This window comes from Sarcophilus harrisii, chromosome 4 (genome assembly GCF_902635505.1).
Source record: "Sarcophilus harrisii chromosome 4, mSarHar1.11, whole genome shotgun sequence".
Taxonomy (NCBI): Eukaryota; Metazoa; Chordata; class Mammalia; order Dasyuromorphia; family Dasyuridae; genus Sarcophilus; species Sarcophilus harrisii.
Window position 1 is genome coordinate 236,028,982 of NC_045429.1, and position 25,180 is coordinate 236,054,161.

At 38.3% G+C, this 25,180-nt stretch overlaps 1 protein-coding gene across 2 annotated transcripts; it reads left to right on the forward strand.

Annotated features, from left to right (window-relative positions):
- The first annotated feature begins 19,173 nt into the window (after positions 1–19,173).
- On the forward strand, positions 19,174–24,410 carry EEF1A1 (eukaryotic translation elongation factor 1 alpha 1). 2 transcript variants are annotated; one of them, XM_003769207.3, is made up of 8 exons: positions 19,174–19,354; positions 20,638–20,815; positions 21,209–21,388; positions 21,509–21,805; positions 21,894–22,044; positions 22,150–22,406; positions 22,504–22,738; positions 22,827–24,410. In XM_003769207.3, the coding sequence occupies exons 2-8, from the start codon at positions 20,672–20,674 to the stop codon at positions 22,949–22,951; spliced, it is 1,389 nt and encodes a 462-aa protein (XP_003769255.1). In that variant the 5' UTR covers positions 19,174–19,354; positions 20,638–20,671; the 3' UTR covers positions 22,952–24,410. The 2 variants fall into 2 exon arrangements, with proteins under 2 accessions (XP_003769255.1, XP_031820484.1); XM_031964624.1 differs by lacking the exon at positions 19,174–19,354 and adding an exon at positions 19,956–20,025.
- Positions 24,411–25,180: the final 770 nt, after the last annotated feature.

The window sequence follows — 25,180 nt, forward strand, 5'->3', positions numbered from 1 at the left end:
TAAATCAATGTGTAGACTGAAGGGATTCTTATGTTTAGGTTAGTTTCTTTTTGAATTTGACACCACTGATCTTTATTAACATTTAGGGCATTCTTGAAAAAGTTATAGAAAAGGAAGAGGAAGTGATAAACAATGAAAAATCAGCATGTTCTACTGATATCCTAAAACACTAAACTCAGTACATCACTTTCTTATTTAGGAAGCTTTAATAGCTCTCTAATACTTCTAAGGGACAGTTAGATGGTGTTATGCACAGTTCCCTTTTAATGTCCTGACCCAGTTTCCCTAATTGTCCCATTCAGTTACTCTGCCTCAGGTTATAACCATTCCCTCTTAATGTTTGATTTACATTCTACTAGATAAAAATAATATATACAAAATGATACAAAGTATCAAATGCAAAGTAATTTCAGGACCTTTTGTTGTATACCTGTCTCCATTATGTCATCCTCATCCTAGGTTCCTCCCCCCAATTAGGTCATCCCCATCCAGGTACCTCCCCCATTATGTCATCGGTAGTGTTACCCTATAAAAGATTCTTGTATCTAACATTCTGACATTCTGACTGCTGTATTCTTATATCTGACATTCACTGTTGCATTCTTGGAGAGGATAGACTCATTCAGCCCTGGGACCAAACCATGGATCCATTTGGTCCCAGTAAATCTCTCCCTTTTAAATAAATTGCTAAATTGTTCTCTACTCTCTATTCTGCCTCAGTTTCTCTGGCATTACAATGGTACTAGGGATTAGATAGAGTGCTGGCCAAATTCTTAAATAGTATTTGTCATTATATGTCTCTTCCCTCAGGGGCCACTAGGTGGCCCAGTGGATAGAGCACTGAAGTTGGAGTCAAGAGGACTTGAGTTCAAATTTAGTCTTAGATACTAACTAGCTATGTGACCATGAGCAAGTTACTTAATCTTGTTTGTTTCAATTCCTCATCTGTACAATGAACTGGAGAAGGAAAGGAAAAACCAGTCTAGTACCTTTGCCAAGAAAACCCCACATGACTATCAAAAAAGATAAAATGAAACTTAAAGTACACCTTTCTCTATATGACATTTAAATCCCACCATAATTTTGCTCTAATTTACCTTTCCATGCTGATTATACATCAGCACTTTACATTTCTATCAACTTGGCCTACTTGCCAATCCTGGTAAATGACATTTGATCTTCTAACCCAGAGCCTAGAATGAGTTCCCCCCTTATCTCTCCCTCTAAAAATCTTTTGCCTTCAAGGTTCACTTCAAGGATTGTCTTCCTGATCACCTTTCCACTTCCCATTGTTAGTTCTTTATATAGGTATACAACAAAAGGTCCTGAAATTACTTTGCATTTGATACTTTGTATCATTTTGTATATATTATTTTTCTCTAGTAGAATGAAAGCTCCTGGAAGGCAAAGACAGTTTTTCTTTTGTCTTTTTATTCTGAGGGTTAAAAGCTAAATGTCACACAGTGTCGGCACATAGTAAGTAGTAAATATTTATTTGTAGATATCTTGTCACTACACCCACATGGCTCTGGAGGGGAAAGGAAGGCAGGTGACATTGCACAACCTTCTTTCACTTAAATCCAATTCACTTGCCTTCCCTGATATCATGGTCCTCTTCCAGAAGGAAGGGCAAACAATAACAAATATTTATTTAGCTCTAGATAATGGCACATCTTTTGGAAACATCATTAGGCAATAGAAAGACCAAGGGAATTTCCTATTACCATGTTTTTAGGAAAAGGAGGATTCTATTTTTATTTTCAAAAATCAATCATCTAGGCATCTTTATTATAATTGTTCCCATGATAAGGAGAAATATTTTTTCCTAGGAATGAAACCAGGGATCCTTCTACTTTCTTTATGTAGGTGTTCTTCCTCTTCAAACTGATTCAAATAGTCCATGTTCACCTTCCTAACATTGCCTCCCTCTCAAAGATAAGAAAATTTAGGTTTCATCCAGGTAATGCCATTATTTTGTCTGGAACTGATTGCTTGTCTTAAACATGACATGAGGTTGAAAAAATTGGGGATATTTAGCCTGAAGACATGGGGGGAAGCAGGTTAGATATAGTAGAGAAAGTGTTGGATTATTAAATTCAGAATCAGAATTCAAATTCCTGCTGAGCCACATACTACCAATATGACCTTGGCTTAACATTTTTAGAATTCAGTTCCCTCAACTATAAAATGATGGGGTTGGACTAGGTGACCTTTAAGGTCCTTTCTATGTTTAATCTATGATCCTATGATAGTCATTTCAAGTATTTGAAGGACCACTGCATAAAAAGTTTAGAGTGGTTATACTTGGTTCCAAGGGATAAAATGAGGAGCAATGGATAGAAACTTCCTAACAAATACAGCCATGCAAATGTGAACATGTACATCTTTTTTTTTCCTCTTTTTTAAATTTTCAAAACATATGCATAGATAATTTTCAACATTCACCCTTGCAAAATGTTGTGTTCCAAATATTTTTCTTCTTCTCTTCTCTCCATTCTCTCCCCTAGAGGCAAGCAATACAATACATGTTAAATATGTGTAATTCTTCTATAAATATTTACACAATTATTGGGCTGCACAAGAAAAATCAGATCAAAAAGGGAAAAAGTGATAAAGAAAACAAAATGCAAGCAAACAACAACAAAAAAGTGAAAATACTGTGTTGTTATCCACACTCAGTTCTCACAGTCCTTTCTCTGGATGCAGATGGTTCTCTCCATCACAAGATCACTGGAACTGGCCTGAATTCCCTCCCAAACATATACATCTTGTAAAAGCAGTAAGTTAGCCCTCACTGGAACACTTCAGTAAAAGTGACCTAAGTTCAGTAAAAACTAGTGACCAAATATTTGATCCATATACCTATTTCATATACTTACATATCTAGAACACACACCAAAAAATTCACAAGCAAAAAGAGGTTGAATGGAAAAAGCTTTAGACGCCCTGCTCTAGAAGACTTAGCAGATGGATTATGATGGGCAGTTGAGGCAAGGAGACTATTGACTATTACTGGAGAACTTTTTTCATCTCTTAAAAAAATCACCTTAAAAACATTTTTACATTTAAGGGTTCTGTTAAAGACCTCATTTCGAAAATATATAAAGAACTGACTAAAATTTACAAGAATTCAAGCCATTCTCCAATTAATAAATGGTGAAAGGATATGAATAGACAATTTTCAGATGAAGAAATTAAAATCATTTCTAGTCATAGGAAAAGGTGCTCTAAATCATTATTGATCAGAAAAATGCAAATTACGACAACTCTGAGATATTACTACACACCTCTCAGTCTGGCTAAGATAATAGGAAAAGATAATGACAAATGTTGGAGGAGATTGGGAAAACTGGGACATTAATACATTGTTGGTGTAATTGTGAATGGATCCAGCCATTCTGGAGAGCAATTTGGACCTATGCTCAAAAAATGATCAAACTATGCATACCCTTTTGAAGAAGGGACCCCAAAACTCTAAAAATCCTTGAAGGAGAAAATCTCCTTCAACTTTGCCTCAGTTATCTAGAATTCCAACCCTATTCAATTAAATTCATTCAATCCTATTCAAATTCAACTCTAGCTGAAACCCAGCTTGTAGATGAGCCAATTGGGCTGTCCCAACCCCCACAGGGTTTGACCTGCTCTAGCTGTCCTAGTCCCCACCAAGACTCCCACTATAATGGCTTCCTTCAACTAAGGTCTTTTGGAGATGGACCTTGGTAGCTCCCTGTGACAACCACACTAGCACCCAGGACACTCCAGAATCAGCCAGAGTCATATTAAGCAAAAGTCTTTGGTTTTTATTCTTTAGGGATAGAAGTGAACAGGATGGAAGCAAAATCTCCACAACCGTCTTCTTCCTCGTCTACCAAGTGACCCTGGCTCGTTTTACTCCACCCCCTAGTCCCTCCCACAATCCTCTATAGACACCAATCATTGAGCCAGTACAGGATAGTGGGAAGGACCATTTTCCAAGCATATGCCCATAGAGTATTGTCCAATCAGTAATGAGCCCTAAGTGCTTGAACCGACCTCAGTGCAACAACTCAGAGTTTTAGCTCTCTACAACTCCCTTTGCTGCGAGGACCTTCTGTCCACTGACAACTGCATTCTCAGTGCAAAACTCCATTTTCCATAGATCTGCCACTACAGAAGTCAGTCTCTTGGTAAACTGATTTCTGTATAACAATAAACTTTCATCTTGCAACTAATAATTTGGGAATTAGTGAATTCTTTCACTCCTAAAACCTGCCACCAATTTAAAGAGGATTCTTAACAACTCTGTTATAGCCACTAATCTAGACCATTCAAACAGCATCCCTTTGATCCAGCAATGTTTCTACTGGGCCTATATCCCAAAGAGATCTTGAAGGAGAGAAAGGGACCCATATGTGCAAAAATGTTTATGGCAGCCCTTTTTGTAGTGCAAGAACCTGGAAACTGAGTGGATGCCCATCAGTTGGAGAATGGCTGAATAAATTTTGGTATATGAATGTTATGAAATATTATTGTTCTATAAGAAACTATCAGCAGGATGATTTCAAAGAGGCCTGGAGAGATTTAAATGAACTGATGCTAAGTGAAATAAACAGAATTAAGAAATCATTGTACACAGCAACAACATTATTATACTACGATCAATTTTGATGGACATGGCTCTTGCCAACAATGAGATGATTGAGGCCAGTTTCAATGATCTCGTGATGAAGAGAGCCATCTACATCCAGAGAGAGGACTGCAAGAAATGAGTGTGGATCATAACAAAACATTCTTAGTCTTTTTGTTGTTTTTCATTTGAATTTTATTTTCTTATTCATTTTCTTTCTTTTTTGATTTAATCTTTCTTGTGCGATAATTGTATATATTTACATATATTGGATTTAACACATATTTAACATGTATAACAAAAATTGGATTGCTTGCCATCTAGGGGAGAGGATGAGGGAAAGGAAGGGAAAATTTGAAAAAAAAATTCTTGTTGACTGGTGTTAATTGATTTTATGCTAGTCATTGTGTATATTGATCTCTTGGTCCTGCTTCCTTCATTCTGTATCACATCATTTATCTTCCTATCTTTCTCTAATTTTCTCCTTTTTGTCATTTCTTATAATGTAATAAATCTAGAACATTCATATAAAAACCACCACTTTATAATGATAATTTTTATAGTTTATTTTAGATTTTATAGTTTACAAGAGAACTTAGAGGGCCTGGAGATTTTAGAAAAGACTTCTTGCATAAAGTGAGATTTGAGTCAGACCTTGAAGGCTTTTACTGCATACAAAGCTCTGTGCTATATACTAGGATTTCAAAGTTTAAATAAGACAACATTGTTAGTAGCTGTTGTAGAAAGGATAAACGACTTATTCAGGAGGTCACCAAGGTAGTAGAGGTATGAATCAGAACTTGAATCCTAATTTCCTCTCTCTCTCTCTCTCTCTCTCTCTCTTTCTCTGTACATATATATTGGCTAAGGCAGTTGGGGTTAAGTGACTTCCCTAGGGTCATGCAGTTAGGAAGTATTAAGTGTCTGAGGTCAGATTTGAACTAAGGTAGGTCTTCCTGACTTCAGGGCTAGTGCTCTATCCACTGCACCACCTCCCAATAAGATATATTTCAATAAACAGAAATTTTTCTCCCTTCGACCTCTTAAATTTGGACAAAATTTCAAAAAATGGGCATACAAGTTATTCTAGGAATAGAGGCATGAACAAAGGCACTGGGAGGAAAGAAAAATCAAAGGGTATATTCTGGAAATTGAAACCCAATTAAGCTCCTGGAAAATAAGATCAATAAAAGGGAGTTGTGTAAAATAAGATTAGAAAAGAATAATTTTAAGTTTTAAAGGATCATAGAGATGATCAATTTCAAATCCTTCATTTAACTAATTAGGAAACTGATGTCCATAAAGACAAACTTGCCCTAAAATAACTCAAGAAACAAGTAGCAGAAAATTAGGAGAACAAGGAATAGTTTACTTCTCAGATCTGTGGAGAAGGGAGGAATTTATGGCCAAAGAAGAACTAGAAGACATTATGACAAGCAAAATGGATAATGTGATGTTGTGCCACAGTTCCCTCTAGATGTCCTGACCTAGTTTCCTTAATAGTCTTATTTAGTTACTCTGCCTCAGGTTATAACCTTTCCCTCTTAATATTTGATGAGATAAAGGTCTACCTCAGTTGCTCTGCCCCAAAATCCCAGGATATAATCATTCCCTCTTAAATGGTTGATGAGATAAAGGTTTTATATCTTTAGGTTATAATCATTCCTTCTTAATGTTTGACAGGATAAAGGCTTTTCCATTTTAGATGTCATTAGAACATCAGTAACCTCTCCAGTACCTCCCTCCATTGTGTCATCCTAGGTACACCTCCCCCCATTAGGTTATCCCCATCTAGATACCTCCCCCATTATGTCATTGTTCTTGTTATTTAATAAAAAAGCTTATTCTCTGATACTTTAGCACTGGATTTTTTGAGATGATAGTCTTGTCCAGCCCTGGGATCAAGATCTATTTGGTTCCAGTATATCTCTCCATTTAATAAACTATTAAATTGGTCTCTAACCTCTGTCTTGCTCAGTTTCTCTGGCATTGCAGTGAATGTATTAAATTAAAAATGCTTTGCACAAACAAAAGCTATTTATCCAAGATTAGGAGGGAAGCAGAAAATAGGAGGGAAAATTTTATAGCCAATATTTCTGATAAAGGCCTCTTTTCTAATATAAAGAGAATTGACTCAAATTTATAAGAATAAAAGCCCTTCTTCAATTGATAACTAGTCAAAGGATATGAACAGACAATTTTCAGATGAAGAAATTGAAACCACTTCTAGTCATATGAAAGGATGCTCTAAATCATTATTGATCAGAGAAATGCAAATTAAGACAACTCTGATGTACCACCCCATATCTTTTAGATTGGCTAAGATAACAGGAAAAGATAATGACAAATGTTGGAGGGGATGTGGGAAAACTGGGACACTAATACATTATTGGTGGAGTTGTGAACTAATCCAACCATTCTGGAGCTCACTATGCCCAAAGGGCTATCAAAATGTGCATACTCTTTGATCCAGCAATGTTTCTTCTGGGCTTATATTCCAAAGAGATCTTAAAGCAGGGAAAGGAACCCACATGTGCGAAAATGTGGCAGCCTTTTTTGCAGTAGCAAGAAAGTGGAAACTGAATGGATGCCTATTAGTTGGAGAATGACTAAATAAGTTATGGTATATGAATGTTATGGAATATTATTGTTCTATAAGAAACAATCAGCAAGATGATTTCAAAGAGGCCTGGAGAGACTAACATGAACTTATGCTTAATGAGCAGAACCAAGGAACATTGTGCACAGCAACAAGAAGATTATGTGATGATCAACTCTGATGGATATGGCTCTTTTCAAGAGTGAGGTGATTCAGGCCAATTCAAAAGAAGAAAGTCATCTGCATCTAGAAGGAGGACTATACTGACTGAATGTGGGTCACAACATAGTATTTTTACCTTTTCTGTTGTGTTTGCTTGCTTTCTCTCTCTTTTTTTGATCTGCTTTTTCATGTGTAACATGATAAATGTGGGATTATGGCAAGGATTATCTTTTAAATTTTTTTTTTTATCCTCCAGCACTTAGCACATTTTCTGGCACATAAGTGCTTAATAAATACTTATTGACTGAAAGAGAAATCAGACTTGTTCTCTGACTCTAGAGGTCAGAATCAGTAAATTGCAAAAACTTTGATTCCTAACCATTAGCTCTGTCTGACAGTGGAATGAAGAAGGTAAGTTTTCTCTCATTGGAAGTGTCCAAGTAGAAACCAAAATGAATATTGAAGACAATTTTCAGATGAAGAAATTAAAGCCATTTCTAACCATATGGGAGAAAAAATGCTCTCAATCACTATTGATTAGAGAAACACAAATTAAGACAACTCTGAGATACTACTTTATATCTCTCAGGATGCTAAGATGACAGGAAAAGATGATCATAAATGTTGGAAGGTATATGAGAAAATTGGAACACTAATGTGTTGTTGGTAGAACTGTGAAATGATCCAGCTATTCTAGAAAGCAGTTTTGAATGATGCCCAAAGGGCTATAAAACTGTGCACACCCTTTGATCCAGCAATGTCACTACGACTAGATCTATATCACAAAGAGATCATAAAAAGAGGGGAAAGGACATACATGTTCAAAATGTTTATAGTAGCCTTTTTGTAGTGGCAAGGAACTGGAAACAGTGGATGCCCATCAGTTGGGGAATAACTGAATAAGTTATGGTATATGAATGTAATGGAATATTATTGTTCTATAAGATGAGCAGTCTGATTTCAGAAAAGCCTGAAACACTTACATGAACTGATGCTAAGTGAAGTGAGCATTGTACCCAGTAACAAGATTATATGGTAATCAACTATGATGCACTTGGCTCTTTTCAACAATGAGATGATTCATGGTAATTTCAATAGATGTAATGGAAAGTTCCATTCACATCCAGAAAGAGAATCTATGGAGACTTAATATGGATAAAAGTAAGGTATTTTCACCTTTGTTGTTGTTGTTGGTTGTTTTCTTGGTTTTTTTCTTTCTAGTATTTTTTTCCTTGTGATTTTTCTTGTGCAGCATGACAAATATGGAAATATGTTTAGAAGAATTGCACATGTTTAACCTATCTCGAATTGCTTGATATCTTGGGAAGGGATGATGGGGGGAAGACATGGAGAAAAATTTGGAACACAAGGTTTTGCAAGGGTAAATGTTGAAAACTATTTGCATGTGTTTGGAAAAATAAAATACTGTTAAGAAGAAGAAGGAGGAGGAAAAGGCTAAGGAGGAGGAGGAGGAGGAGGAGGAGGAGAACCTTGATGAGTTCTTTTTGACTATCAACCAGTATCATGCTATCTCTTCTACACCTATGAATTAGAGTCAGATTATGAAAGGATCCTAAATGCCAGATTAAGGATCAAAAGTTATTCTTTAGTCTGGAATTGGAAGAAACTCCTCAGGAGGTCTTCTAATCAACATCGATTATTTTACAAATAAGGAAACAGCTATAAAGCAATGGTCTCCATGATTCACAAAGATGATTCTTACTAAATTCTTTCCTAGCACCTTAAATAATACATAATTGCTTGACTATATTATAAATATAGGTGTATATATACTTATGTGATTTTCCCTCTTAATGATAGGCATGTACTTTATCTATTTATTTTCCCCCTTAATGACAAGCAAGCATTACAAATTTATTTTTATATAATACTTTTGGTATTCATGCACCAATTACATGAAAATCTGATCTTTCTGATTATCTGTTCTTGCTATTTCTCAACCTGTCATCTGTGTTTCCAAACCACCACAAGAATTCCACATTCAAATACAAACTGATTCTTCACACTACACTAGAGTAGTTCTCTTCTTCCCCTCAGATAGTCTGAAATTGTATCTCATCAGCTGTGTAATCATATGATCAAGATCTTATGAATATTTGCATTCTTGTTTAGCAAATATCAGATTATTATTAAATAATCACTGAGCAATGATCACTGGGCATGTGCATTACTAGCCATCTTGAAACCATTACAGACTCTCACAAATATTCTGCAGAAACAAACTTTATATTGGTTTTCACTTCAGTATTCAGCTTGTTTTCAGATTTAAACTTAAATCTGATCCTCCACATAATTTACCTTTCTTCTCTTTAGTGGATTTTCAAATGAACTAGTTGATGATACTGGCCAGTCATTCATTCAATAGTTTCTGTGAAAATGTAGCCAATGTGCTATGGTAGAAAAGAAGGAAGTAATTTCTAAAGTGATTCTTTCATCACAAAAGTTAATTTGAATATAAACATTGTTTTTAAAAAATAAAGCAATATATACTATTGCACTTTAAACACATTTGTCTTTTAATATATTTTTATTGTTAGCCAGAAAAAAAGCTAGAAAGTATTTCATGGTATAACTAGTCATTCATTTTTATTAATTGGGTAACTAAAAATTTTTAAAAGTGAATTTCCAGCATTCAGCAAGAGAAACATTTCTCAGTGTTTGTATGAATGAACATTTTCACATTATTCTTGTGGTAAATCAAATACAAAAATAAACTCAATGTAAACCAGATTAAGACAGTGTGTTTTTGAGATTGAGCCAAATATTCTGAATTCTTATTAAAATAAAAAAAAAGTCTAGCATTGCAACTTAAGTTTATACATTATGATGTCTGATATCTTCTAAGTTGAAAGTTAATTTCTTTTTAAAATATTACTTTTCTTCAAAATTTGTAAAATAAAGTTTAATTTTGCAGATAATAAGCATGTTAGATTATTTTAATTCTCATAGGATGTACTATGTAAAAATATTTCTAATTGTTTCATAATTATATATTTAGAGTTTTCAAATTATCAATAGAATGAAATTTCATATTTTACAATTATACATTTTAATTTGAAACTAATTTGAAACTTTTTCGAGACAAAAGTCAATATTGTAAACACTTAGTATCTAAATTTACAAGAAAATTACAAGTAGTATATGAAATTACCCTGAGGATTCGAAACATGGTGTTGTTGTTATTGTTAAAAGTGGTTCTTGGGAACAAAAAAAAAATCTGAAACTGGTGATAGAGGAAGAAGCGATTTATCCAAAGGGGTGTGTGTGTGTGTGTGTGTGTGTGTGTGTGTGTGTTTGCGCGCGCTGAGCAATATGGAATCACAGAAGGTTTTGGTTTTGGAACAGTTATGGAAAGCATCTGATTATGGAATGCCATAATCAGATCTATTCATTAAAATTAATATAGCAGGGATATATTGAGGAGGAATGGGGAAATCCTGGGAGAGTGGAGGTTGGGAACAGGCTGAAAAACACAAACTAAGGCTATATCCCTAGAGTCTATATTTTGGCATTGTTCAGCAACTTTTAGAGATAAAGTCTCGCTCTAGTATATTTATGTTCTAGGGAGGAGGCAAGGTATGAAGTTGGAGAATACTTATCAGCTCTAGTTTATTTAATCCTTGTTAATTATTTGTCTTTTATATGATGATTTAAAGTACTAAAAACTTGGTCCTAGAAAGACAAAGCAGAATGGTTTTAGTGGGAGGAACAAAAACCAAGGCTGGGATTAGTTATGTAGATCAGGAAGAATACTGGCTACAGGGTGCATATTGAAAAGATTAGGAAACCTCTAAAACCAGGAGAAGCACACAGTAAATATCATAGCTCAGGAAAGGTAAGGGTAGAATCTGGATTGACTTTATTAGATAATCAAACAGAGAAGAATTTTTATTAAATATTAGTAGAAGATAAATACTTCTTGTCTTTATTCTTTCTTCAAATCATCTGGAATCTATCTGTATACATACCATACTCTGCAGAATGTATGCTGTTTGAAGCCAGGAACTGTTTTCTTTATTTGTACTTCCAGCCCAGTAGCACAGTAATAAAGTACTAGATCTGGAATCAGGAAAAATTCTTCATGAGTTCAAATTTGCATCAGACACATCCTAACTTTGTGACTCTAAGCAAGTCACCTAATCCTGTACACCTCAGTTTCCTAATTTGTAAAATGAGCTGGAGAAGGAAATGGCAAATCATTCCAGTATCTTTGACAAGAAAATACTAAAAAGGATCACAAAGTCAGATATAACTGGAAAAAAAAAATTGAACATCTCCAGTCCTTGCACATATAGTAGGGCTACTTACTAAATATTAATTTGAGATAAAAAGAAGAAAGGAGTCTGTTTCCAGAGAAGACACCTCTAAGCAATATGGTACATGGAGAAAGATTCCTGGCTTGGCAAATTCTAGTTCATTTACTAGCTGGGAAACTTTGTCCAAGTTGTGAAGTGAGGCTGCAAGATTAGAGATGACATTTAATGTCCTTCCCAGTCCTGATATAAAGTGTCTTAAAGATAAACTATATTGTACTCCTAGAATCAGAATAGTCAGCTCTGAGTGGTATAGTAATTGAGAGAGAAGAAAGAGTCAAGATTAACCCTGAGATTTTAGAATTGAGATGAAATCTTAAATTCACCTTTGGACATATTCAGCTTGAGTCATCAATTGGACATCCAGGTGGAAATAAATAGTAGACAGTTGGAGATCTGGAATCAGAAAGAAATGTAAAGTGGGAATTATGTTTATTAAATTTATTAAATGCTTACTCTGTATAAAGCACTTTGCTAGGCACTAAACTAGACACAATGTTTAGATAAAAGTCCCTGCTCTTAGGGAGTTCACAATTTGGTAAGAGAACCAGACACACAATTCTAAAAAGAGGGAATAGCTGAAGCCATATAAGTGAATGACATAACCAAGGCAACATAGAACACATGTGTCAAAGTCATAGAGAAATTGGGCCATCACACCATAAATAAGAATCTGTGCAAAAGCAGAAAGTTAGAAAACTACATATTTATTGACTACATTTTTTTCAACTTATTTTTGTTAAATATTTCCCAATTACCTTTCATTCTGGCTCAAGCCACACTGCAGAGTGGGCTGCCAGTTTGCTGGCAAGGCATTTGACATTTCTGTTGTGGAAAAAAAAAGGAGTAAAGAGTCTTTGGAGGATATTTATATTTAGAGGCAGAGAAAAAGAGGATCCATCAAAGGAAAATAAAGAGAATTGGGGAGCACTGTGTTACTCAATACGGGAAAGGAAATGCTTTCAAGGACATAGTAATTTTGTCCCATGTTAATGAGAAGCCAAGAAAAATAGTGAACAAAAAGTAATTGTTTTAACAATTATTGCCTTGGCTGGCCAGGCAGAGTGTGTGGACCCTGGAAGAAGAGAGATAAAAGCAAGAGAGAGGAGAGGTGCAAAGAGGAGACAAGACAAAATAATCTGATCAAGCCTCGTTTTAATGAGTCCAATAGTACAGATATATATATATAGCAACAGGGTTGCAAGAACTTAGTACAGGGTGGGGGTCCTAGACAAAGGATTGGTTTCCGGCCCAAGGATGAGCTGCTCAGGTGTCTCTAGTCTTAGGAAGTTCCAGGATGTGATTAGGAGATGTCTGGATATCTTTGCCTATTCAAGGTTAAGGTGGTCTTTGGTCATGTAGGAAACTCCATGATGTGATTAAGAGATTCCTATTCAAGGTTAAGGCAGTCTTTTGGAATGTGGCCTTATCACCTGTAGATTAGTGCAGGCTCCCCACAAATTATAAATGTTATGGGGACAAAAACGAGATTGTAAAGGATTAAGGAATGAAAGTAGGTGATAAAGAAATGGTACCAGGAACTATAACTATCCTTTGCTACAGTTCTGTCAAAAAGAAGAAAAAAATACCCATGCCAATAAGGGAAAGGGCTCTGGAAAAAGTATAAGTAGGATTCTGTATTTTCTGGGCATTTACTACTTGATCCAAGGGAAAGTAAATCCCAAGTAGTGGTTTAGGAGATAAATGAAAGTTAACTTGAGAAGTGGGTTGGTTATGTAACCACTATTAAATACCCACTAATACCCCTTTCCAACTCTGAAATTTGAGGGTTAACTTTTTTAGGGAGTTGTAAATATCTGAAGAAGTTTGAGTAGAAAGGAAAGAGTGAATGAAATATGAATGATAAAAGAAAAAGAAAGGATGAGATCTGCACAGCTTTGAAAAACATTAGGTATTGATCACCTTTTCCTTTGAAAGGGGAGAGAAGGAAAAGATAAAGACATAAGTTTGAAACTTAAAGAGGTGAAAAAGGGCTAGTAAGAGCCCTGCCCTAAAGTAGAATTTGTCACCATTTGGGGGGGTGAGTTGCCAGTCAATGGAGATTTTCAAGGATGGGTAAACATCTACCAGGGATATTGTACAAATGACTTCCCTCAGGTTATATTTCAAATTACATATTCTTTGAGGTTTCATACAAATTTTATTATTTTGTGAAATAAATGATATTTCATATGGGATAGATATATTGCCAAAAAGGACACATAGAGAATTCTTTTAAATTAACTTTTTTAAAAACATTGGGACCACACCATTATTCTGGAATCAGGAAACAGGACTTGCCTTAGAAACATTGGGTATTTTATATTTTTGAGCTTGTAGAAGTATGATTTGATATCCAAATCCAGAACTATGCTTGACTAAGTCATCCTAGGCAAGACTGTGAAATTGTGCCCCTCCATCCCACTGGTGTTTTGGGGGGAAACAGATGCATAAATTTACATATTGTTCTGGGACCTTCAACTTTGGTCCTCACTATATCTCAGTTTAAATCTTTGCAATAAGAAATCTGCAGAGTTCTAATATTGTCTTCAGGAAATCTCTTTTCCCTAATCTCTTTGGTCATCTACTTCTAAAGATCCTTTCTCAAAGGATCATGGAATCATTACATATAAATTATTGCAATGAGAATTTGAATTTCAGATCCATAATATTCATAGCTTTAATGTTAGTATTTCAGGATGCCCTTTTAAGGTATTGTATTGATAACGTTTGTTTTTATATCACTTTTATTCCCCAATATATTCTCCTCTCATTTCTTCCTAGAAAATCATGCCTCATAACAAAGAGAACGGTTTAACTCAATTAACACAGCTTGACAGTATCTAGAATACTTTAAAATTGTAAATGTTGTAAAAGGAACAACCTAAATACGGTAACAACTAGATAGAATTTCTTAAAAACTTTAAAATTATACATAGTAGCAGAGTAGTTAATGTATATTGAAGGATATAGGTCATAAACTATATTATATTAAAAGGTTATTCCTTCCAACAAAAAGTAAAGCCGGTTGGCAAAAATCATCACATGACTAATGGTAATTTTGGGATCATAGATATTTTCAAAACAATAAACTATTATGATCGATTCAGGAAAAAATAATTTAAATAAAATACATCAGTGTGTAACCAAAAACAATGTCTACGACTCTCCCCATGTAACATTTTTTTTATCTCAATACTGTAACATTCTTAATGTTCTAGTTAGTTAAGGGCATATTGTATCTATTCCAAAATCTTAGTGAACCAACACGCTGCTACATTATTAGATACCCTTAACATTTGGAAAGAAGGTATGAAAAGAAAGGGAGGGAGAGAATTTGCCTTAAGATTTATATCTTTACTCTTTCCGAAGACATCTATTAGGAGTGGCAGTGACGTAATGCCCAAATGTTCCCTCCTCCCCCAGCCACGTGTTTGTTTTCTCTCTGGCCCGATTTCTTCTGGTCTCTGTTCTTGGATTTTCACCAACCTCGTGGACTCAAACCTGGAAGGAAGGAAGTGCGTAGGATGCGTTCAAGCTCAGCAAGGCTTGAGAACGGAGGAAGGATGGAGGATAGGGGGTGCGATCCTGCTTCCCTGGGGTCAGAGGGAGCTCCGGGTCTGGGTCCCAGCCACCACCCCCTTAGGATTTTTTGTGTAGTTCAAAGCCACTCCCCGGGTCTCCCGCTGTGCACACAGTTATATGAGGGGGGGAATGGGAAGGAGGCTGGAGAGAATTTCCCCCGCTGGGAAACAGGTGTGCCCTCTGCTAAGCCACCCCCACTCTCATCTCCTACTGCACCCCGGCCGAGTCCCACTTAAAGATCTTTCTCCATAGGAACAGGGAAAATGGCCCCTCTTGGGCCCCACCCACCTCTGCCTTCCTGGACTGGGAGGGGAGGAGAAAAAGGCGTCCTTGAGTCACCTCTCGGACTCCGCTCCGGCCCCTCCTGCCTAGCCCGTTTCATTGGAAAAACAGATAGAAATGGGAAAGAGATGGGAAATTGGTACCATGGTGCTTGAACTCCTTTTATCCCACTCATCACAATTTTTTAAGCCATCTCCACTAAAGTACCACTCCCCAAATCCTGACTACCACACAATACATCTCATTCTTGCCAAATGTGTAGCCTAGGAATGTCTTCTTCCACTCCAGAGAGGGAAGACGAACTTAGTTTATCCTTTTTGCTCTTTATCCTTCACAACCTTCCTTTCTAATTTAGTATACCTGAAGAAGAACAATTTTTCCATTTCTCCAAAAAAACTCCCAAGTCATACATCTCCACTGGAGAATTGAGGCACTCAGATTGTGACTAAGATAATAAAAAGAATAAAAAGTTTATAGAGTTCCCAGTTCAGGGGGTAAACATTCATCACCATGCTAGGCTCATTGGGCCCGAGTTTGAGCAACTGAATAGGAACCAAGGATTTATTTCTCTGGCTTTATTTGTTGCTCTAAGACTTAACTGAAGTAATTAACTTTAAAAGGGAGTCTTTTAAAATGGAAAACTATATGCAATCACTGGCTTTCCGATTAGAAAATTTGTTTATAAATTGGGATAAATAACTGGAACCAGGATTTTGCCTGTTCTTGTTTTGGTTTCCATTTCCCTCAATGAGGAATACTTGGGGACTGTTTTCCATGCATCTGGCCAGCTGAACAGGATAAAAATTGATTGGCCCATTTTGTTACTTTAATTATATTTAATTTAAGATACTTTGGTTAAAAGAGCAAAGCAGTATTGCTGAGATGATGCTGAAAGGTGAAATTTGAATACAGTTCATTTCAAACAGGATTAGTTGTTACTGGGATCCCAAAGACTTTGTAAGCTTCTATAGAATTGTTAATTGATTTTCTCCATGAATTCCATAGTGCCCAGTATGGTGCTAGTGAACAAGTGCTTACTTGTCTTTATTTCTAAACAGAATCAATAAACACCGAGATTTGGTAAAGGTGCCTATTCAGATATGTTTATGTTTGAAAGATTGCAGTTTGATTAACTACAGGTGCATATATTCTAAATATACAATAATTCAACATCAATGTACAAATTAAAATTATTTCAACTGAATCTTGAGAATGTGTTGTTGGAAATGGCACATTTAAATACGCCTGTTTACTTGGTTTAGTTTAGAATCTTAAACATCTCTTGAGCTGTCACCTTTCCAACCATCATCATCATCATAATGAATATTTACAGTTTCCTGTTTGAAAAAAGTGATTTCTATCTTTATATTTTTCTTTTGATTTTAGCTATGCTCAGCACACTACTCTCTTTCCAAACATCAAAAATCTCTCATTAGTATGGTCATTTCTTTACAAGCTCCCATTCTTTTTTAAAATCAACCGCATTTCATTAGTATAACAAATATTCTTAATTTTGTGTAAATCTAACATTCTGATGAAAAGAGATATTTACTAGTGAAGACTGCACAGAAAATAATAAAATCTTTGGGTGATGTCCTAAGCTTTGCCTGAAAGCCTGGGACCATAATAAGAGTGGACATTTATGTAGTGCTTTAAACGTTCACAAATTACTTTATAAATGCTTTTTTTTTGCTGAGTAATTTAGATACCACGTTCTTTCCTGATATACACTGTATGAATAATTATGGAAGGAAAAATCTAGTTCAGGAAATCATCATAATTTTCATAAAACAAAAATTAGAAGAAATCGTGAACCTATTTTTTTTTTTATTTCATTAACTATGCATGGGTGCCTCTAACAGAATAAAGGGCATGTGTGTGGGTTGTGTAGGTTGCAATATGAAGAATAAGAAAGAAGGAAAAAGAAAAATAAGCAATACAGAAAAGACTATATATTTTTTGATGAAATTTTTTAGGCAATTATCTTTTTTTCTAATGTATATCAGTTATATGACAAGTGTCCTTAATAGAATAGACTCTTAAAAATAGATATATTTAATTTTTCCTAATATTAGCTTTTCCTCCTCATTCCTAGCTGCAGTTTAAACTTTAAAACTTAGTTGTAAGAGTGGGTAATCAATGAGAAGTTGGGCAGCACATTTATGTTTATACTAAAACCACAAAAAAAAAGTGTATACGTGTGGTCACATGTATATACAAATACACACATACAAGTCGAGACATGAGGCTATAATTTTTAAACAAATCTATTCCCCCCTCCTCAATTTCCTTAAGCTTTCCTCTCCCATCTCCTCAAAAAGTAGGGATTCTAGAAATCTCATCTAAGCCACCTCATTCATCCCTAATTCTAATTTTAAGCAAAATAGTCGAGTCAGAGATAGGAAGAAAGTAAAGGTGTTTGGTTTTAATGAATCCAGATAATTAGTGGCACCATTCTAGAAGGAACCCCGAGAAGAGCCAGGACCTTTGTGTAGTTGAGAAGCAGGCAGCGCTTTGCAAAGTTACGCTGCAAGTCATGTGGAAGGACTGAGTGAGCTAAAAAGATTCTTTTGAGATATCTCCTGGAAGAATTTTTTTTTTCATTTTAGGAAGGGAGGGGAAGAAAGGAAATGGATGTCGAAACCGGAAGAGGTGAATCATAAAAGAACGTATAGCACGGTGGCTTTTCTGACTAGAATTCTGTGGGGAAATTGCAGCTCTTTTCCCAAGAATCAAGGCCTATGAGCCGGTAAAGAAGTTTGGCCTATCAGGGATACCATAGTGACGGGGAGGTGGGAAGCAGGGTCTATGGTGATTGATGTGCCTAGGAAAGAGTTAAAGAGACCCACATTTAAATGCAGACTCATCACTTATGATCAAACCATTAGGGAAAGTCGTAAAAAGGGAACGGTTGGAGGGAAGTGAAGGTAAGGCCCTATATTGCCAACAGCTGGATGCGGGTCCCAGCCCAAAAAGGTGCCCCACCATAGAACGGGTGGAGAAGGCCCATCCGGACTGAGCTGTCCGCCCTGGACGCTCGTGTCACGTGGCTTCTCCAAGTAGAGGAGAAAAGGAATGGAAGCGGGGTAAGGGGGGGGGGCTCCCGAGCCACGGAGTGAGTGCCAGGGCCCAAAGAGCAACTGACCAGGGGTGAATGATTATCTTCCCTTTCTTCCTCCCCCGTCCCCCTTTGGCATCTGGCTGGGCCCCAACAAGACCTAAGGCCAGGGAAAGACATGTTCGCCTATATGTTCCCGGTTGCATTAGCCAGTTTTTCTAGAAGGCATTAAGGGGGAGGAAGATTCTGGACTCTTCCCCCACCCCCCCTGGAACGCCGAACCCAGAGACCCAAGAGTAATTCATACAAAAAGAATCGCCTCCGCCTGAGAGGAGTGGAAGGGGCGGGCGGGTGGGAACCGAGAAGGCAATCTAAGGGATCGTCGTAAAACTCGCTCTGACTGAACCGCTGACTCGTCTAGTCTTTCCTTGTCTCTCGCTCCGCACAGAGAACTGGGCGGGGCCGGGACGAATGCGCGCGCCTTCCTGTGCGCCTTGTGGGGTTGGGAGCACATTTCCCTCTGTCCCCAAGAGGGAGCCCCCGTGGGGGAGGGGACGAATGGGCACGTTGAACCCGAGCGGGTGGCTGAAGCGCGGGGGGAGCTGGGTAGCGGTGACGCGCGGCTGGCTCCACCTCCTTTCCCGGAGGGAGGAGGGGGAGGACAGTATATAAGTAGCGCTGCCGCCCTAGACGTTCTTTTTCGCAACGGGTTTGCCGCCAGAACACAGGTAGGAGCGAACGCTGCGTCCGGCAGGCCTTGCCCGGCGTGAGGCCTACTTCCTTCGGCGTCCCTTCCCCCAATTTTCCACTCCTTTTACCTTTTCCTTTTTTTTTTTTTCTCCCCCTTCTTACTGGTCTAACTTGAGTCTGAAAAGGTGGCGCTTTCGAGCATTGGAATTTTCCCGGGACACGCCTCGTGCTTGGGCCTGACTGACTGGCACGAGCTGCGGCCCCGCTGCCTAGCCTCGTGCTGGCTCAGTCCCCGCGCGATTTTTCCACGGTCCTTCCCTTAGCCTTCATTTTTGTTCGGATTTCGGTTTCTTGAGTGACTGCTAGATTGGACATGAGGAGTCGTTTTTCTGACGATGGCGGCCGGGCGTTACCCTGTCCCTGTAGGTCCTCACAGGCACTTTCTCGTGTGTGGGTCGGTGCCGGCGCTGCTCCTCGCGGCGTCTGTGAGACCGATTGCGTGTGTGTGATTGGGAAAGGAAAGGCGGTGGCGCGCGCTACGGAGCCCACCCGCCTCTAGTTCGTGGCACATGTGGCGCGGCCTCGGCGGCTCGAGGGGCGGGGCCGGGGAGAGGCAAGCCGGGGACGCGCAGGCGGCAGCGGGGACGCGCAGGATGGCGGCCGGCCGGCCGTAGAGAGGCTAGGCCTCGTCTTCTGGGGCCGCATGGCGGTAGGGGGGAGGGGTACAGGAGAAGGGGGGAGGGGTTTAGGTACACTTTGGGGAACCACTCAGAGGCAGGTGGGCAAAATGGTCTTTTGATGTTTGGCTTCAGTCTCCCTCAGGAATGAGGGCCGGCGTTTAAGCCGGGACCGCCGCCTCTGGCCAGGCCAGACGGGTGCGTGAGCTGAAAAATGGCCGCTCCCCGGGCCTGGTGCAGGGAGCACAAAATGGAGGACACGGCGGTGGCTGAGGCGGGCGGGTGAGTCACCGGCACAAAGAAAGGGACGGGGGCCTCGCCGCCCCTCCCTGTCTAGCTTTCGTGGCCGGCCTGAGCCTTAAGCCCCCCCCCCACGGGTCTGAGGCCAGCCCTCGCCCCCCCCCCTCCGGAGCAGACAATGCCGTGGACTGGGGGAGGGGCGCCGCCCGCGGAATCCACCTCGTGTGTGGTGAGTGTGTGCTGTGCGTGTGCCTAGTGGGAGGAGATTGAGAGGCCCGAGCAGGAGCCGCTGTTGCCTGGATTGGCATGCGGGGGCTGCCAACCCCAGCTTGAAATTTTTAGGGGTTTTAAGATGTCTCTTCGCCACCACCTTGGATAATACAAGCCTCTGTTTCTTTGCTCAGGTGTTGTGAAAACCATCGCTAAACCTCCACAAAAATGGGCAAGGAAAAGACTCACATTAACATTGTCGTCATTGGACATGTAGACTCTGGCAAGTCCACCACTACTGGTCACCTCATCTACAAATGTGGTGGAATTGATAAGAGAACCATTGAGAAGTTCGAGAAGGAGGCTGCTGAGGTAAGTAATCATGAGGGGAAAGGACATTAGGACTTGTTGAGCCGTCATGGCTCAAGTGGTCAGGGTTAGTCTCTACCTTTCAAACTTCTGAAAGACTGTTATCTGAATTTTAATGTGAGAATAAATTATCATTAAATTAAGTATAGCATAGTGGTCTGTTACACTGGAGTTGTCCAGAATGGCCCTATATCACTTCCAGCGTAGTAATAAGTTCATAGAAAGCTACTAGGAAATGGGATTTGTCTAAGGAATCTGTCACCTCTTTAAGCCAAGTCAGTGTCAGTATAGGCCAAATTATTTTTATCCAGTAATTGAAACCACAGTATTCCGGTTTCTAAAAAAATCGACTTGATGGTAATTAGAAGATACCAAGTTTGAACTTTACTCTTGCAGATGGGGAAGGGCTCCTTCAAATATGCCTGGGTCTTGGATAAACTGAAGGCTGAACGCGAGCGTGGTATCACTATTGATATCTCCCTGTGGAAATTTGAGACCAGCAAATACTATGTGACTATTATTGATGCTCCGGGACACAGAGACTTTATCAAGAACATGATTACAGGCACATCTCAGGTTTGTATTAAAACGGATACTGTTCAGTTAGTCACTTTGGTAGAGCTTTAATAATGGGCTTGGGCAACTACTCAAACTGATTTGGTTTACAGATTAGTGTTCTCAAAAATCTTTTAATAGGCTGACTGTGCTGTCCTGATTGTTGCTGCTGGTGTTGGTGAATTTGAAGCTGGTATCTCAAAGAATGGGCAGACCCGTGAGCATGCCCTTCTGGCCTACACACTAGGTGTGAAACAACTGATTGTTGGTGTAAACAAAATGGATTCCACCGAGCCCCCCTACAGCCAGAAGAGATACGAGGAAATTGTCAAGGAAGTCAGTACCTATATCAAGAAAATTGGCTACAACCCTGATACAGTAGCTTTTGTGCCAATTTCAGGATGGAATGGTGACAACATGCTGGAGCCAAGCTCTAATGTGAGTAGTATGTTCTGTAATCTGTAATCTGTTTTATATGTATGTACCCAAGTTTCTCAATTTCTAAATTATGAAACTTGTTTTCCAGATGCCTTGGTTTAAGGGATGGAAAGTCACCCGTAAGGATGGAAATGCTAGTGGAACTACACTGCTTGAAGCTTTGGATTGCATCCTGCCACCAACTCGTCCAACTGATAAGCCCCTTCGTCTACCCCTTCAAGATGTCTACAAGATTGGTGGTAAGTAATTTTAATAAATAACAATTTTTGTTGTATATCTGAAAGGTAAAACGATGGCAGTGTCATCTTGCTTTTTTGTTAAGGAATTTTGCTTTTTCTCTTTAGGTATTGGTACTGTACCTGTTGGCCGTGTGGAAACTGGTGTTCTGAAACCAGGCATGGTGGTCACCTTTGCCCCAGTCAATGTGACAACTGAAGTAAAGTCTGTTGAAATGCACCATGAAGCTTTGAGTGAGGCTCTGCCTGGGGATAATGTTGGTTTCAATGTCAAGAACGTGTCTGTCAAAGATGTCCGCCGTGGTAATGTGGCTGGTGATAGCAAGAATGACCCACCTATGGAAGCTGCTGGTTTCACTGCACAGGTACCATCTTGAGGTTTTAGATGGTCAACAAAAGACCTAACTTGTTTAAGGGATTAGAAATAGGTTTAATTTGCCTTAATGTTCCGTTTTTCTTTAGGTCATTATCCTGAACCATCCAGGCCAAATCAGTGCAGGCTATGCACCTGTTCTGGATTGTCACACTGCTCACATTGCTTGCAAGTTTGCTGAACTGAAGGAGAAGATTGATCGTCGTTCTGGTAAGAAGCTGGAAGATGGCCCTAAATTCCTGAAATCTGGTGATGCTGCCATCGTTGACATGGTTCCAGGCAAGCCTATGTGTGTGGAGAGCTTCTCTGATTATCCTCCTCTGGGTAAGTGACTAATTATGGAAACAATAAAGCTTACTGCTTTGTATCCTATTATATACAGGAACCTAATGAATCTTATTTCTCTATTCAGGTCGTTTTGCTGTTCGTGATATGAGGCAGACTGTTGCAGTTGGTGTCATCAAGGCAGTTGACAAGAAGGCTGCTGGAGCTGGCAAGGTCACAAAATCTGCCCAGAAGGCCCAGAAGGCTAAATGAATATTCTGTAAAATACCTGCCACCCCAGTCTTAATCAGTGGTGGAAGAACGGTCTCAGAACTGTTTGTCTCAATTGGCCATTTAAGTTTAATAGTAAAAGACTGGTTAATGATTACAATGCATCGTAAAAGCTTCAGGAGGAAAGGAATGTTTTTGTGGACCATTTGTTTCGTGGCAGTTTTAAGTTATTAGTTTTTAAAATCAGTAATTTTTAAATGGAAACAACTTGACCAAAAATCTGTCACAGAATTTTGAGACCATTAAAACAGTTTAATGCGAAACCTGTGTGTTCTTTGGGTCAACCATTATTAGAATTTGGGGGTGGAAAGGATGTAAGCAGGCACAAATGATTCCATTGGCCACAGAATCTTGGCTACAATTTCTGGGCACAAAAAGTACTAACACTGGCAAGTGAGCTCACTTGACCTAAAATTTGTAATTTTTGTTTCAAAAAATGTATAGTTTACCTTTGAACAAAGCTGATAGAAATGTGTTAATCTGACTTGTTAGGGCTGTACTTAAGCCTTTTAATGAAAATAATGGTATTCTTTTTTGTAGGTTAAGGGGTAAAGTGCTATGAATTTTTTTTAACAATGCCCTTCCAAAGCCTTTTGGCTTTAGCTCTTTTTCTAGCTAGACAATCTCATCTAAAACACCAGCAAGTCTTCTGGTAAAGCATATATATAGGATTAGATGGATTTTTTTTAAGGAAATTGGCACTATCTTATAGAAATTATGTAATTGTCCATCTGTTTGAGGCGAATATACTAGCACTGAAATGAGAATTGTTTCTATGGAGTTTTTTAGCATTACCTCTTAAATTCTGATTGTGCCAAATGGAAGTAATGCTATCTGGGGGGAATGATAAAAGATAATTTAGTGAATTAAACAATGAATGTCAGGTGTGCCACTAGCAGAAAACTGCCATGTTAGCTGCTTTGTTACTTCATACAACGTGGTGTAATAGTTTATTTAGTATGTGATAGTAATAAAGTTCCCAACTTCTAAGATTAATCTTAGTATTGAAAAGCTAGCATTCTTTCTATGGAGTTTATCATTACATTTACCTCTTATAGTAAAATTACCTCAAGTTCATTTTTGGAACCAAAACTTTTAATAGAACTAAATCTGGAAGGTCAGAAAACACCTTCTTGAAAGATGAATATCCTTATTGTGGATAACTTGGAATTTTCCAGCTTTGTTAAACTGCCTCAAAACAAACCCTTAATCGCTAATTAGGGTGTTGGGTGGATATATTAAGGGTTTAAGAATTTTTTTGATTAAAACATGCATGTTGCATTGTGGTGGGAACCTCTGGCAGATGTCATGTAGATGGAATATAGCTGGGAAATGGCACTTTAGATAAATATTTCTAAATGTAATCCACAAGGTAAATAAGTTGTTGGAAAATTATAAATGACATTGTCTTAATAAAGGGGGTTTTTATTTGGAAAAGGAAGATCTAGACCTGTTTTTAATTGTGTTGAAATTTAACCAACCCCACTTGAACTGCAAATATTTAGTAGAAAGTAAATGGCACCAATTTCTACCAGAACTGCATTAAAGGAATACTACCAGGACTTAAAGAGAAGCAGTATCATAAAGCCAAAAGTTTAGGTCCATTTCTAGGAAAGTTGAACTTGGTTAAAAGTATGTGAGTTAAAATAGGACAAATTATTAGACAACATTGGAGGGTATATGTATAGTGGGTTAGAAAACTCTGAAGTAAAAGCTCTGTTGTATGATAGATGGTTTTACTTTTCAGCTACTTAGCTACTCTGATTTCTCACAAGCCCTGTGATTTGGAGTATTTATTGCCACACGTGGACAAAGAGGGAATTTGTTTAGGTTGACTGTCATAGGTTGACGGTCATTAGGACAAGAGATTCAAATCGGGAAAGACAATGTGGCAAGTAAAAATGTACCACCATGTACGTAAATTGGTTTTCCAAAACATTCCCAAGAAATGGACTGACAAGGTTGGTTTTAGTGGATAAAACTCCCCTATGCCTCTCAGTCGAGGATTCTACTTTCAGCTTAAATTTTCTTGGCCATGTAGTGTCAAGAACCACTTGTGCTTTTGGTGTTCTGGCCGAGTAGCATTTTCTTTTGTGCATGGGCAGAAGAGGGTTTTTGGACTAAACCACAACTATTGAGGTGAACCACAACTTGTCTTTGTGGTAGGGTTTTTCCAACTTAAATTTGTCTTGTAAATCTTGACACAATTTG

What these genes read in the sequence shown, in the direction of transcription:
- EEF1A1 (XM_003769207.3), top strand. Translation starts at nt 20,672, where the DNA reads ATGGGCAAGGAAAAGACTCACATTAACATTGTCGTCATTGGACATGTA. An exon ending in TGCTGGAGCCAAGCTCTAAT is followed by an intron (nt 21,806 to 21,893) that starts GTGAGTAGTATG and finishes CTTGTTTTCCAG; the next exon opens with ATGCCTTGGTTTAAGGGATG. An exon ending in AGATGTCTACAAGATTGGTG is followed by an intron (nt 22,045 to 22,149) that starts GTAAGTAATTTT and finishes TTTTCTCTTTAG; the next exon opens with GTATTGGTACTGTACCTGTT.